The sequence below is a fragment of the Colletotrichum fructicola genome, assembly GCF_000319635.2.
Source record: "Colletotrichum fructicola Nara gc5 chromosome Unknown KSG_Nara_v1_contig11, whole genome shotgun sequence".
Lineage (NCBI taxonomy): Eukaryota > Fungi > Ascomycota > Sordariomycetes > Glomerellales > Glomerellaceae > Colletotrichum > Colletotrichum fructicola.
The window spans coordinates 2290907-2305116 of record NW_027094061.1 but is presented as its reverse complement, the minus strand read 5'-3'; the positions used below and the strand labels follow the sequence as shown (position 1 = coordinate 2305116).

Sequence of the window (14210 nt, the reverse complement as noted above, 5' to 3'; positions counted from 1 at the left end):
TCCCTCACTTGGGGTGTTGCAAGAAATGATGGATTGAGAGCAGCTCGGTGGACTTGCATTTACTAATTTCCCAGCAGAACCAGCTCAGTCCGTTACTCAGACCCTAGCATAGATTTAGAGACTTGCTATCGCAGAATCAACGGGCTGTAATTTTTCAAGGGCGATGGAAAGTCTGGGCAAATCGTTCCTCAGCCATGATAAAGGACTGATGACTGCTTGTATATTTGGTCCTGCTCGTCAACACCAACATAATCAGGAGATAATGTCAATACTGCGGTGTAATGCTGTGACGCAACAACTTCTATTTCCTTATTAAGTGCCAATTGCGCAGCAAGAACCAACGAGACGCTTCAACTTTCACCTGGCATCTCTTAAAGATATGTGCAGTGTTCTCAGTGCTTCAAGACCTGAAATAGATGAAAGTAGACTTAGAAGCAAAACAAATAGTAACGAAGTTACAAAAACTTGACTGCGCATGAGGGGTGATGAAGGGTGGGTGCGCATGTAGGGTGATGAAGGGTGACTTGCCATGAGGGGTGATTAAGGGTGACTGTCTATCAAGGATATGCATACATACATAGTTTGTTACGCCCCAGGTAAGCTATGCAGGGCTCATGTGATTATTTACATAGACTCCACCTTTGTTCAATGAGTACTGTCCTTGTTTATGTGCTGATTCATCTACGTCACTGTTTCTCAAAGTTGAGGTTGCACGTTGGGTTCGTAGCAGGCCATCTCGAGGCCCTTCCTCCAAGTGTTCAGCGTCCCATTGCCGTCGGCTGAAGCCAGTCCTGCTGTCGATGGCAAAAGGGTGCGTGGATATCTTCGGTTAGTGTAATGAAGTGAGTTATGTGTGGTTTTGCCGCAGGCTGATCTGTGCATCTAGCCTCTGCGATAACGTGGAAGGGGCGTACCATGCAGTAGAGGGCTGACAGGGGTGCAGCTTTGGATTGGATACTGACTTATGTCATATTGTGGAACACGATGGGCCTAACCCAGCCACATGTGGCTCAAGGCTGCGCGTAGCCACACTTGGGCGAAGTCACACCCCGCTCCGTTGGAGCCTGATTCTGTCGAGGTAAAGATATTTCCTCATCAACGCGCTGACCACAATGCTGTCTTGTTGTAGGACTACAGCATTTTCTTCAACAGCATGACACTTCTTGCCTACAGCGGAACTCTGCTGGATCTTTATACGACGTCCTCGACTGTATGCACGCCTCTTGGACGACTCCTGCACGCATGACAACTTGGTCCCATGCCCGACATGTCGGACAACACAGATGCGAACGCAGACATATCACAAGAACTTCTGGTATGCTTGGCTCTATGGTCTCTGAGTAGTTGCTAACGCTTCGACGTTCACAGCAGACACGATGGAAGACGCTCTCCGTAGATGCGAATTTCTTCACACACTGCCGAAAGCAACCTGCTAAGTTCATTCCTTGGGAGAATTACGAGCGAAAGTTCTATTTCTACGACTGCGAGAATATATCCTTTCAAAACAACAAGGGCACAGAGATATGGGCTGTGCAAGGCGGAGGAGAGATCGATGTTCCAGCAGGCGTAAACATTTACATCATTAGAGGGAAATCAAGACCGTGAACATGACGAATCTTCCCGTTAGTTATACAGTCTAACGATTATGCACATAGCTGGATGGAACCCGATACGGAGATGAACAGTGCCATGGTCTGGCACAGCACGGTCGATGGTCATCGTGCAGCAGTCCGTGGTGTGAAGGAGGAAATGCTTTCTTTCCCACGATCGCAGCTCACTTTCTTCCACTGCGTTCTCGACGATAGGACCAAATACTTCGAGAACAGATGCAAGTAAGGCACCAAGCAAAGTGAAATAGCCACAATCTTCCGTCGAGTGGTCAGCAATCTTTACGTAGGCGGAGAACGGCTACCAACCTATCTCCCTGACAGGAGCCTCATGGCTACTGCTTGAGTTCGCAACGGGCGCTGTTGGAAACAGTGTTCCTCTCGTTTTAGGGAAGAGGGTACGAGCTAGTTCGATCGCCCCTTCGACGTCCAGGGAGATAACGGCATCCTGATAGCAGTTGGCAGGTATCCGCATGCGTACGCTGTCACTGAAACTAGCATCTTTCAAGGAATTTGTTCCACGCAACCTCAGTCCGTTATAACGTGGGTTGGCAAGTAGTGTAGGGATTGCATCAACATTAGCACAGGCGTATATATAACCATGGCCTTCGGCAGTTGTGGATGGTAATTGTTCTTCACTAAGATCTGCATACGGGTGAGTGTTATGCCTAAAGCGTTTGGTTTAAAGATGCCTTTACCTTTGGGGAATAAAGAATGAAGAAATTCTTGAAAAATCGGCTGCGCTGTCAGATGCCGACGCGTGCCAATTTCAAGTATGACAGACTCAGTTGAGTCCCTCAGCTGAATTTGACCTTGCCGAGCAACCTCAGTTCGGAGTTTAGTGACGTCAATATTCCGACATGTGAGAGGAGCCGCAGCCAATAAAAAAGGGAGTGTAAGCGCCGGGTCGGAAGTCATGACTAATCGATAAACTCTTCTCGCATTGTTTCTTTTGTACTGCTTCGTGATTTCGCTCCGACTGTATTTGCCGTTCTGAGCTGGGGGTACTTTTGAGTCTAAGCAAAGAATCGAAAGGCGATCTTCAAGTTTCGCCATGTATTGGGGCAAAATAATGCCATGATTGATAAGGTTGTCAATTGCTTCCTGGACTTGCTGCGCAACTGTGTGCGCTGGCATTTCCACGGTGTATTGATGATTTGATGAGGGGTGATGAAAGGTGATGGAGGGTGGTGGAGGGTTATAGTGGGTGGTGGAGGGTGATGAAGGGTGATGAGGGGTGATGAAGGGTGATGAAGGGTGATTGGGGATTAATAAGCGCCCTTAAATAGAACAAGTAAGATTTACGTAATGCAAACCTGCTTTTACTCTCCAAAATATTCCAACCTTCACTATTGCTGCAGACACTAATTATGGAGCTAAGCGCCAACATCCGAAGGAAGGCAAGTTTAAGGTTTAAAAATCTGATTTTCTAGCTTTGAAGACTGAAATGAAAATTCACAAAATCTACTTCCCCTCGTCCAATGCTCTTGGAGTTTCCTCACGCCACGAAGGATTTATCGCTCTCAGTCGTCGTATGCTCGATTGTTAACTAGCAAGAAGCCGTGTCCTCTGCTCGCAAAATGAACTTCCCACTGATCATTGTAACTCCACCCACGCCCACCGGACTTGTTGCTACTTCTGAGACCATCCCGCCCACAGACTCCACACCACCCAGCCACAATGCCTACCTCCCCAACCGCAAGTGCTTCCAGCCGACTTTCGGGTAAGACAGTGGTCGGCCTGTCGGAATCCTCCTGGTCATCGGGTTGTAGCAGCGCTTCGACCCTCCTCGATGAGCACTCCTCCCACTCCCTGATCCGTGCCCTCTTCCTTGGTGACTTGGCGTCGGCCGAGGAGCACTTCGCGTATAGCGTTCCGGTGCCCGGCATCCCCGCAATGCAGGGGCTGCTCGAACACCCCGATATGGACCTTAATCGAACAACCAACAGCAAGTACGGTGACGGAATCATCCACTTTCTGCTCCGCGCCTCAGTGGGCCGCTTCGTAGACAACAAAGTAGAAACCATCAAGCTGTGCATGCGACATGGCGTGAACCTCACGCAGCAGGGTGCCCAGGGCGACACCATCTTGCACCTGCTCTGTGGGCCACTCGATTACGTTTGCTCGTTCTCGGAGGAGGAGTACAACCTCTCGCTGCTGCGCTTCCTGTTTGAGGAACGGCGGGACGATGCCCAGCTGAGGGTGGGGGTTGATTTTAGAAACGACTATGGCAACACGCCGCTCATGGTCGCAGTGCTTTACGGGTTCAGTGGGTGCGTGCAATTTCTTCTCGACAAAGGCGCCGATCCAGAGATTCGGGGCGAGGAGGGGAGGAAGCCTCTGTCATGGGCCATCCAGCGAGAGCAAATGGACATCGTCAACGCATTGCTAGACCACGGCGCATGCTTTGACGAGGACATCGCAAAGGAGACAGACGTGATGATAATGAAGAGGATCATTGACGATTTCCGTAGTGCGAGATGGAACCGTTAACACCTGAGATTAAGACCGCACAATACGAGCTAGACAATGTATTTTGGATATACTGAACATTCAGTTAAACCCCAGCGCCATTGGCTGTTGCTTCAAATACATGTGCGGCCGGCATATCCCTTGCCGTGATGAAGGTCATGATGCGGCGGAGATAACCATTCAACTTGCCCTCGAATTCGTCCCGGTGCGCCTGAAGGACGTGTTCCGACATAGCTGGCACAGTAGTTGTGACCTCCGCACAATCATCGTATGAGCACACTGTTGCCTGGCCATCCCACGCTTTATGATGCTTACTTATATGTTGGGACATAGTATGCGGCGCATCAAACGTCAATTCGCACCCGCTGTACGGGCACATCTGTCTTGGCCAATGCTCTGGAATGTGCATTGCGAGGTTTTCGACCGAATCGAACTCGGATCGACAGGGGGGGTGTCCACAACGCCACTTGTAGCCTTTGCCTGATCGCTGGTCATGCCCTTTCACGTGCCTAAGTAGAGTCGACCGATCGCGGAACAAGTGATTGCTTCGGCGACAATTGAGGATGGGGCAGGACCATTTATGACTTCAAGCTAACTGTTAATTAGACGACTACACTCAGTGCAACAAAAAAAACTCACCTTTCAATACCGTAGATCTCAACTGGCCTCTGAAGGAAGCTAGATGGTATGGAGGTGTGATCCTCGCCAACAGGAAGCATTAAAGGGGATTTGACGTCTGCTTGCGTCGGGTTCTTCATAACCCCAAGCTGAACAGATGTTGATATCCTGAAGAACTGTGTTAAATCGAGATGCGCGAATGTTTTTGAGTACACTATACCTCGTGTTCGCCTCTTCGCGCTCAGATTCTAGGCTGATTTCAGCACGGCATTGAGATCCGAACAGGGAGCTACTTTCATGGTGCTCGTCGGTCTGATCCAGGTGGAATTGTATATGACGCGTAAGGTCATACTTCAAGCTGAATCCAGATCCTGTTATGGCCCGAGGACATTGGTCATACCCACAAAGAAACTCTCCTGTAAGTGCGGTTCCTTTCCCGTGTGTTTCGCCAATATGCTCAATGAGCCTCTGCAAAGTGAGGGGTCTAGCAGCAGTCTGAACGCAACCGCCGTAAGAACATTGATATAAGTCGTCAACATGACCAGAGTGAATCTGTGCGTGAGCTCGAAGCTTGCTATACTCGACGAATCCTCGATCGGGCTCGGATTGCTTACAACCTGATACAGGGCACATGAGTCGCGGGGTTTTGCAATGACTGCCGAAGATGTGTCGCACTATGTGAGTTTTCGACACCGATCTCGAACAGAACGGGCAAGACTGCTGAGGTTTCCTGGAAACGTTAGCAAATAATTTACGACTAAGAAGGTATTTGAATGAACATTCAGGTCATACCCCTTTTGTTTCCCGTGGGACCGTAGGTGTAGTTGCAATTTCGAGTCGCTCCAGAATCCGCCGCCGCGCCATGTACAATGAGGACATGTGTGCGATGGAGCGTCACCGTTGTGCTCGTCGAACTCATGCTGAAGCTTTAGATCGACATGCGTGAACCCGGATCCTGGTTCAGCGCGAGCACAATCTGGGTAAGTACAGAGGAAGGCCGCTTTCTCGTGGACTGCTTCAATGTGGCGGCTGAGCGTTACGGTTGACCTAAGCGATTTTCCGCCCTGCGCGAACCTGCATCCAATATACGGGCAATGGATACTTGTTCGGTTTTCAAGGGCACTTGGTCTAACAATTGTGAGTATTGCCCTGATTGAGTGATTCCTGCATCAAACTTACTTGGTCTCGAGCCGGAAGACTTCGGAAGTAGACACGTTCTCATCATGAGAATTATCGGACAGCTCTAATGTCGACCTGTTCACAGGTCATTAGCCTCTTTTCGGGATCGTGACTTCTCCGTCCTCACTCTGCAAGCATCCTGTCGTCCGGCTCGAACATGTCTCCTTCAGCCGCTTCCTCGAGATAGCCATAGCCAGTGAAGGAAGAGATGAACACCGTCTCAGGCATAAATTGATTGGCTGAAGCGGTTTGTGTGGTGATTAAACCCGTCTCAGGCACTAGGAGCGCGTTCATCGTGGTAGCTGGTTCCTCGACATAGCCATAGTCAGTTGAGGAAGAGGTTAACGCCGTCTCAGACACCAGAAGCGTCTGTGCTCTGATAGCTGCTTCATTCGTCGTACAGGCCCTTGATGAGTCGCAGAACAAATTTGATAGACTCGCGAGGGTGACGGCCGGTTGCCAATCCGATGTATAGCGGACAAGTCTTCCCTTGATTAGTCAAGCCCCCAAAGTCTGAAATAATACTCACAATTTACCCTCTTCGTAATGTCCAAACCTCGATGCAGGAAACTTCGTACTATGGGCAAGACAGGATATGTGACGGGCTGCTGGTGAATTGGCTTTGATCCAAGCCATGTTTCTGGGGCTCCCAAAAAAGTCTCCATCGGAGGTGACGCCAAAGAAATCTGATTCTTGGGACCGAAAAATTGTTAAGTGCGCACGCGCCTGCCACACCATGAGATTTCGGTAGTAATACATTTTGATGAAAGCGAGAGAATGGTCAGGGCCAAACAGAAGTAGCAAGACGCGCTAAGGATAAAGGCTTGCTTATATACTGGTTGTCTCAGGGGCCATCCACAACGGCAGCTACAGCCATCTATCAAACCCCTGCATGTCTGTTGGGGGTCATAATGTCCGGCCTAGGCCCAACGTCAGTCGGACTTTCTTCTTCGAGTACAGAGCCGGGCTATATAAAGAACACCGAAAGCAACCCGGTAGCACTTCCAGACACATGGCGCCAGCGACAACCATCACCAGCAATCAACCACATCAGAGTGCAAGGCCACAGACAACGAGACAGACATGACCAGTTCCCATCAACCTCCCACAAACCATGGGCGTGGAGCATACGACACGACCGGAGTTCCTAAACCGCCCCCACGTCCGAAGCCCAGATGAACGACGCTCAGGTACGCTCCATCAAAGGCATCTGTTCCAAGTCTAACGCCTTGTAGCAAGGCTAAACATAAAGTTGGGAGGCGGAGAATGAGAACGATACAGGCCAAGATCCAAGGTCTTTGGGTTGAACGATCGGAAGATTCATCACAACAGACAGCAGGCCTCTTCACAGGGAGAAGGCACACCTTCCAGGCAAAACAATCATAGATGTTGTACTACATAATTCAAATCACTATTTATCCACATCTAACTTGACACCCGTCGTAGCCGCAACATTCTCTTCATTCGTCTGAATCACTTTCAATGACCTCGACTCGACGGGATCGCTTGATGGGGATGAAGGCCGCCTGGCTCGGCGAGTCATCGTCGCGGCCTCTTTTGAGGCTATCTCCGCCATTCGTGGCCCGCTTGACTTGCCCGGTTGCAGGAGAGGTCTTCCCCTCTAAACGCGTTGAGGTCAGGTGGCCGAGGCCCTTCAATTCCTCTGGCGAGTGGCTTGGCTCGTATGTGATGTCAAGGGAACCCGACGAGGAGTCGGTCTGCGCGGTTACTGATATCTCCACCAAGCGGTCGACGTTGATTTCCACATCGACTGGCGTATCGCTCGGCGGCACGTTCCTGATGACGAAATTCCCAAGGAGGATGTTCTGCCTCGCCATTTCATAGTCCCCTTCGTAGACCTGGAGTATATAGCTCTCAATACGAGTAGAAACCCCGCGGGGCTTTTTATGTTTCTTCTCTATGGACAGGACAGATGGACCCCCCACTTTCAGCCTGAAGATGTCCGCGCCTGGTCAATAAGCCCCGCGAGGCTTCTCTTCCATCTACAAGCCCACCCATGGGCTAGACAGGCAAGTTTTATAGTTTGTCAACCAAGAAGACCTGCAGAGCGCTGTATATTTCTGTGAGCCTATCGAGCAGCCGCAGACCTGTATAATGAGTTCGACTGGTCCTCCGTCAACAAGACCAAGGTGGAGGTCATGGCGGGACAGCACCGGCTTTGCGCCCTCCGACAGTACATCAAGGCAACGGGCGCGCCGGAGTCTGATGCCTGGTGGACGTGTGATCTTTACGACAAAGGTGAGCCTCGTTCCGCCTCAACCTCAGCAGGAACGCAAGAGCGTTGAGAACCCCACAGATCAACTCCCCGCAGACCTCAACATCAAACTGCGCGTCAACAGCAGAGACCCAAGCCTTCCGGACAATCATGGGCAGATCTGGAACCATCTGGTGTCGATCGCGTCAGTGGCAGCGGGGTCTATCACGGGGAGCCGAGTGACCGTTGACCATAGGCTTGTTGAGGCTCTCCGTCTCGGCAGCGAGAAGAGTTTTCCTACACGCCGGCTCGTCACGCTTTGGAACCACATAGGGTGGAGGGAAATAACGACGCGCTGGTGCCAGACCCGTCTGGGGCTTGAGACCTTCAATATCTCCACCTTCGAGTGGATGGCCGGCCTTCGGATTGACGACTACTGGTTTGCGACGATGAGGACCGTGCTGGCCACGCTCGAGGCCCTGCCCCTCGACGAGACGCAGGACCTCGGACTGGACGATTGGAGTCGTCTGGCATCCGGGCTACAAGGTGGCAAGGAGACCAGCGGGACGGCCGCGGGCAGGACATCGACCACACAAGATGTGGTCGAGGCTATCTTCTTCACCGGCAATGGTGACCGCCGCGTGGCTGGCCTACTGGAAACCCTGGACGATGCTATGTACAGGGCGGTATGTCGGGCCGTGTGGAACGGGACGGATCTTCACTTCGCATACTTGAAGCGGCTCCTCCGTAACAGGAGGCCGGAGACGGAGGCGGCCGTCCGAGCTCTGCAGCATGTCATCGGCTGGGTAGACCGCGCAAGCGCAGTCGAACTCGAAAGTGTGAACCCTAAGTTGAAGAATAAGCCGCAGCTGCTGGAGCATCTGCAAGACGCCCTCGACAGCCTCAGCTCGTCCAGGGGCGACTCGAGTGGCTTCCCTGCGAACACGGCACGGCGTCTCCAGCAGCAAGTCCTAGACTTTGCCCGATGCAACGCCAAAGTCTTCCGGACACCAGAGGCACAGTCCCTCCTCGCCAGCCCAATCACCCACGTTGACGACCCAACGTACGGGAAGCGGTTCGAGGACGCGTCAAGGGCACGCCTCCTACGAGTTGTCCGGCGTACTGTTGACCCTCAAGATGGGACGCATATCCTTCGGCCTGCATGGGAAACGGTGAACGCTAACGAGGGATGCCTTCGCGAAGCCCAGGTGTCAACGCTTGTGTCCGCTTTCTGCTCCGATCTCATCCGGCTGAGCGATCAGCCAATACGAAAGAAGGACACTGTACTTCTCGCCCTCCAGCGGCGGATCGAAAAGGTCCTAGCAGCATCCGCAAGCGAGCTGCAAGGAATCGTCCTGGCCAGCGTAGTCTCATCAAACAAGCCAGTTCAGCATCGTCCCGCTAATAGCGATGACGAAAACGACAGAGGGGATGACGATGACGACGACGACGACAACGACGACGACGATAGCTGCGGGCTGCGTAGACCAGAATCAACTTCTCGAGACCTCAACCCACCGCCGTCAGCACAGAGGCGGAGGCCTGCTCGTGACGGCAGCACGAGAGAGGCACGAGGAATTGTTTCTAGCAGCCCAGAGACTTCCCCGCCCGAGGACAACCAGTCTTGGTCTAAAGGTTCTCCGCGCCAACAGGCAGGTGGCAGGCAACGGCAAGCAACAGCTGCGACTCCAACAGCAGGTCCCCCAAAAACGAGCTAGAAAATGCAAATCATCTTCTTCGGAACATATAACCACGGAGAAACAAGACCCCTGATAAGCCCCGCGGGGCTTTTTGTTGTTCGTCCCCTTCCTCTCCGACGGGCGCAGACGACTCGTACCCATCGGTGCGTACAGCGTCTCACGGGAGGTGGGCAACAGGAGAGGGGCGAATGTAATGTCTTGTCGTAATATACCTAAATTCATAGAAGAAATAGGTGTCGCAAATGAAGGGCTTCGCACAGATACAAATAATCAGATGCCCTCAGGGCGTTGAGTGATGATGACAAGTGCTAACCCTGGAAGCAAGAAGCCACAACTCAGCACAGCAGTAGAGTAGCGTCAGCACCCCTAAGATGTCCGTCCACTCGTCACCGAACGAGGAACTTCGCGATGACCTTGACGAGAATGCAACATACACGCCTGGCGATATGTGGCCGAGCGAAGACGAAGATAACGAAGGGGAGGATGGGGGGGCGAGAGGTACAAGCAGGGAGACGCAGCGGTGGGCGATCGATCACTCCACCAGTCACCATCGCCTCCAAGGTGAGCATGTCCGAACCGGGACGCCGAACTTGATAATCAGGTACATGGCTGACTCGTGCTCGATACGCGAGCATCGTCGAAACAGCAGCTCGCTTTATTCAGAGAGTGCTAGCGAAGGACTTCGAGTCCACAGACGCGCTCAAGATGATGCAGGAGAAGCACACTATTGATTTCGGGTCACGCAGGGCGGGGTGCACCCAGGCGAGGCCGTCAGACGGGTTCTTCCCGCAGTTTTATCTTGACTTCTTCAGCGTCGTCGGCAAGCCGGGCCGGCCGATATCAAGACACGGCGGGCCAATTTTTGACAACATTACCGTGTCCTTCCAGCGGTAGTCAGCGCCATACGGGGCGAAGCATTTCAGCGGGATCCCCTTCGACGTCACTGGGCGGACGTTCAGAATTGCGCAGGCGTCCACGCGCGAGACCTGGTTCATTGTCATGCACCCTGTGACTGGAAAGATGTCTGAGCTGCCGTCGTCGACCGCAGACGCCCGACGGAGGCGCGAGCAGGCCGGCGAGAAGAGCGGGATGCCAATGCCATTAGCCTGCGAGCTGGCTTCATATATCACTGGCGTCTTTCAGTCCCCGGCGCTCCTCGGCGAGGGCATCCAGCGGTCATGGCGGCCCGGCGGTCAGGAGAGCCAACGAATCAGCTCGAACCGGTGGATGGCTTTCCAGGAGGCGTTCATGGAGGGCTGGGCGGCCTGGTCGGGGCGACACAGCGGTGCCACGTCGTTTTGGGCGAGGCACGAGCCGGCCTTCCACGCCTACGACTACGGGGCCAACATCGAGATCGAGGTGAGCGAGGAGCTGTACGACCTGCCGCGGGAGAGGCACTGCGCCATGGACGACAGCGAGGACGAGGAAGACGGGGAAGAAACGGGAGGAGGCCGGGTAGACGACGACGACGACGACGACGACGACGACGACGACGACGACGACGAGGAGACGCTCCGGCTCGAACAGCTGTCCATGGCTGATGACGGGCCCAGGAGGGCAGAGGCGGAGGGAGCGGCGAACGCGAACGGAAGCACGCGCGGCAGTCGTGGCGGCATCGACAACGCGAGGTACCAGCGGATATTCGACGAATGCGACGGGCTTCGGAAGCTCGTGTCGGAGCTTGAGACGCGGTTCCAACTGGAAAACATCACAGCCGTCTCGTACGCGCTGGCCGTCTGCATCAACAGCGACAGAACCACCGAGGCCGACCGTTCGGAGACGCACTGTCTGCTCGCCGACAGAAACATGCTTGCGAGGGAGTTTGCGAGCACCCGCAACTACACTTTCTACCCGCAAGCGTTCCACCCGGTGTACGGAAATGTGTCATGCAACTGCCCGCCTATGTTCCTCAACTCGCTCTTCGCCGCTATGAAGGGGAACATGAGCGATCGGAACGAGGGCGCCGACGTCCTCTCGTTCGGCTACTTCCAGGGATACTCAAACATCAAGCGAAGCGTTCGCCACAGCCCTCATGACTTGTTGGCCACGAAGGGGTATGCAACAGGGGCGCTGACCGTGCCGACTTCGGATACCGGAGCGACGTCAGCAGCGAGGGAGAAGCGCGAGCGGTTGCTGCGCATCATCCGCGGCCCCAACGAGTCGAAGCCTTTCGCAAGGGAGCGTCAGCAGATCGACGTCGCCGTAGAGTTCGGCGCCATCGTCCGGTCCATCCGGTGGTAGGCCGGAGAGAGTCCAGGATGGCATCGATGGTGCCGTGCTTGAGTATGGCCGGATGTCGAAAGGGGGAGGGATCGCCAGGTTGGTCGCTAAGTAGAAGTGGAAGCATTCGCGCTGCTGCTGTCCGTGACCTTGGGGGGAGGAGCATTGTTTTCGGAGCCAGTGGGATCAACCACCAGCCTGGCATACTGCAAGGCCAGGTCATACTGCTGCAGGCTCATGAACCGCTCGACCAGCAGGGCGACGACGTGGAAGCAAGCCTGCCAGTTGTAGATGGAGTGCAGCACGGCGTCTTCCCGGCAATGCGCGAGGCCCGAGAACTTGCCAAAGGCCGCCCCAAAGCCGACTTGGGTGCGCGTGGAGCTGTTGCCGTTGCTGAGCTGCGGCAGGCCTCCCTCGATGGTGGCGCCGTCCATGACGGCGAAGACGCCTCCGGCACCGGTGTCGGCCGAGAGAACCTCTCAAAAGTCTTCACCAAGGATGTTGAATAGCGGCATCGTGGAACCGGCATGAGCAGCCTCCTCTGCTTCTCGTGCCGTTGCATCATGGGACGGTGCAGTGGTATATGCCTCTGGCAGAGTGAACCACGGCTCAGGCCAGAGGCCCTTGGGCACCTCCACTCAGCCACGAGACCGAGATACTTGCTATTGGGCATGTTAGAGCTACTCTAGAGGGTCCAGATCACGGATTCGATCTTGAGCTTCGACCAAGCGTCGGCGCGGACAAGGTCGGCCAGGTGCTGGGAGCTCCTGGGTTCGTCCCGGCCGGATCGGAGGCGTAGCCGGCCATTGTCTTCTGTGAGACAGCACCAGACGAGCTGGCAGTAACAATGCCGAACTCTATAGACGCAAGCTTTTCGCCACTTCCAAACGGAGACACCGCTACCATGGTGGCGGAGTCCCTGAACGACAGCGTCAGCCCCTGCAGCGTGAAGTCGCCCGGACAAATATTGGCGCTGGTTCGGCCGCTCTTGGAGCCGATTCGAAAGATGATGACAGAGAGCATCCCTCGAGAAACGTCTGTGGTTGCAACCAAGCTCGTCTAGTCGAAATCGGGGACGGGACTCGTTCCGTCGCCCACTGTAAGCATAGTTGGCTCTCCTTGGGCGAGGACCAGACATCGTCGACGAGCTCCAACCAGCCCATCTTGATGTCGAGGAAGGTTTTCGCATTTGATTTGCCGACGTTTAACGTGGTGCTCTGCTTCTCGGTTGTTGTCGTGATCGTGGCGGCGGACGAGGCCGGATCGATCCATGGCCTTCTCGACTCGGGTGGCCAGCTTGGGCAGGAACAAGAGAAGCCGGCCCTGCTAGGTGACGGGAACCACGTAGCTCCCTGATCGGCGCAGAGGCTTGACCATGCCGCCGATGCTATAAGAGTGGACATCCATCGGAATCTTGACCTATGGCGTCCACGAGGGAGTGGGCACCGTGTTGCCGTGCGCCAGGTACGTCAGTCGGCGATAGTGAAAGACGTACGGATAGCTTCTCGTCCGTGCGATGAAGTGGAAGAAACCCTCGGCCATCTTCTAGCGCAGGAGCCGGCGTTCCGGGGTGTCGTCCGGCGACGTCGGCGGCATCTCCCAGTGGAAGGACTCGACGCGCAGGTTCCCGATATCGTCGGCCCCCTTGATGTAGCTCCGGATCACGGCCCTGGCCGTCTCATTGCTCAGGCTCGACTGCATGGCCTTTTCCTCCACCACTGAACGGGAGAGATCCATCAAGGAGTCGCGCAGGGTCGGGTCAATCTACGTCTCAGGGTACAGGAATGTCGATCGGTTGGCCCCCCAGAAGGTGCATTTCTGCATCCACGACCATCTATCCTGCGGGATTGCATTAGTGACGAGCACGACCGCTGACGCAGACGCCATGTGCCCAAAAAGGGACGTAGCAGGCATTGAATAATACAAAAAAAAAAAAAAAAAAAAGAATCGTCCGTCGATGACCTCTTCCCGACCGAAGAGAGCGCGAGACATGAAGAGCTGAGCTGTCGAGATGGCCTACTTGATGCGTGTTGTCTCGAGGCCGGAGCCCATCTCCGCATCGATGAGGAACTGTTCAGACAGTCCACCCTCGTCTACGATTCCGAGGCTGCGCATGACCGGATGTTGAGTGAAATACTGCACCAGAGCCTTTCGACGGCCATCTCGCAACGCATTTCGTGCATCTTCGCTCCAAGATCG

At 54.3% G+C, this 14210-nt stretch overlaps 7 protein-coding genes across 7 annotated transcripts; 4 read left to right on the top strand and 3 right to left on the bottom strand.

The window, feature by feature from the left end:
• Window positions 1-1267: 1267 nt before the first annotated feature.
• On the top strand, window positions 1268-2149 carry CGGC5_v017162 (uncharacterized protein; the record flags this gene model as incomplete). Its single annotated transcript, XM_032026539.1, has 5 exons — window positions 1268-1315; window positions 1369-1601; window positions 1656-1832; window positions 1998-2005; window positions 2073-2149. 5 exons carry the CDS (start codon window positions 1268-1270, stop codon window positions 2147-2149), a joined length of 543 nt encoding a protein of 180 aa, XP_031877002.1.
• A 1038-nt stretch (window positions 2150-3187) lies between these two features.
• CGGC5_v017161 (uncharacterized protein) lies at window positions 3188-4100 on the top strand (the record flags this gene model as incomplete). Its single annotated transcript, XM_066153795.1, has 3 exons — window positions 3188-3330; window positions 3383-3880; window positions 4082-4100. The coding sequence occupies 3 exons, from the start codon at window positions 3188-3190 to the stop codon at window positions 4098-4100; spliced, it is 660 nt and encodes a 219-aa protein (XP_066006888.1).
• A 1772-nt stretch (window positions 4101-5872) lies between these two features.
• CGGC5_v017160 (uncharacterized protein) lies at window positions 5873-6170 on the bottom strand (the record flags this gene model as incomplete). Its single annotated transcript, XM_032026541.1, has 2 exons — window positions 5873-5951; window positions 6004-6170. 2 exons carry the CDS (start codon window positions 6168-6170, stop codon window positions 5873-5875), a joined length of 246 nt encoding a protein of 81 aa, XP_031876996.1.
• Window positions 6171-7336: 1166 nt separating this feature from the next.
• CGGC5_v017159 (uncharacterized protein) lies at window positions 7337-7714 on the bottom strand (the record flags this gene model as incomplete). Its single annotated transcript, XM_032026543.1, has 1 exon — window positions 7337-7714. One exon carries the CDS (start codon window positions 7712-7714, stop codon window positions 7337-7339), a length of 378 nt encoding a protein of 125 aa, XP_031876962.1.
• Window positions 7715-8035: 321 nt separating this feature from the next.
• CGGC5_v017158 (uncharacterized protein) lies at window positions 8036-9809 on the top strand (the record flags this gene model as incomplete). The annotated part of the gene is made up of 3 exons (XM_066153794.1): window positions 8036-8135; window positions 8194-8296; window positions 8348-9809. The coding sequence occupies 3 exons, from the start codon at window positions 8036-8038 to the stop codon at window positions 9807-9809; spliced, it is 1665 nt and encodes a 554-aa protein (XP_066007043.1).
• Window positions 9810-10496: 687 nt separating this feature from the next.
• CGGC5_v017157 (uncharacterized protein) lies at window positions 10497-12032 on the top strand (the record flags this gene model as incomplete). Its single annotated transcript, XM_032026546.2, has 2 exons — window positions 10497-10681; window positions 10751-12032. 2 exons carry the CDS (start codon window positions 10497-10499, stop codon window positions 12030-12032), a joined length of 1467 nt encoding a protein of 488 aa, XP_031876997.2.
• An 86-nt stretch (window positions 12033-12118) lies between these two features.
• On the bottom strand, window positions 12119-12445 carry CGGC5_v017156 (uncharacterized protein; the record flags this gene model as incomplete). The annotated part of the gene is made up of 1 exon (XM_032026547.1): window positions 12119-12445. The coding sequence occupies one exon, from the start codon at window positions 12443-12445 to the stop codon at window positions 12119-12121; it is 327 nt and encodes a 108-aa protein (XP_031877001.1).
• Window positions 12446-14210: the final 1765 nt, after the last annotated feature.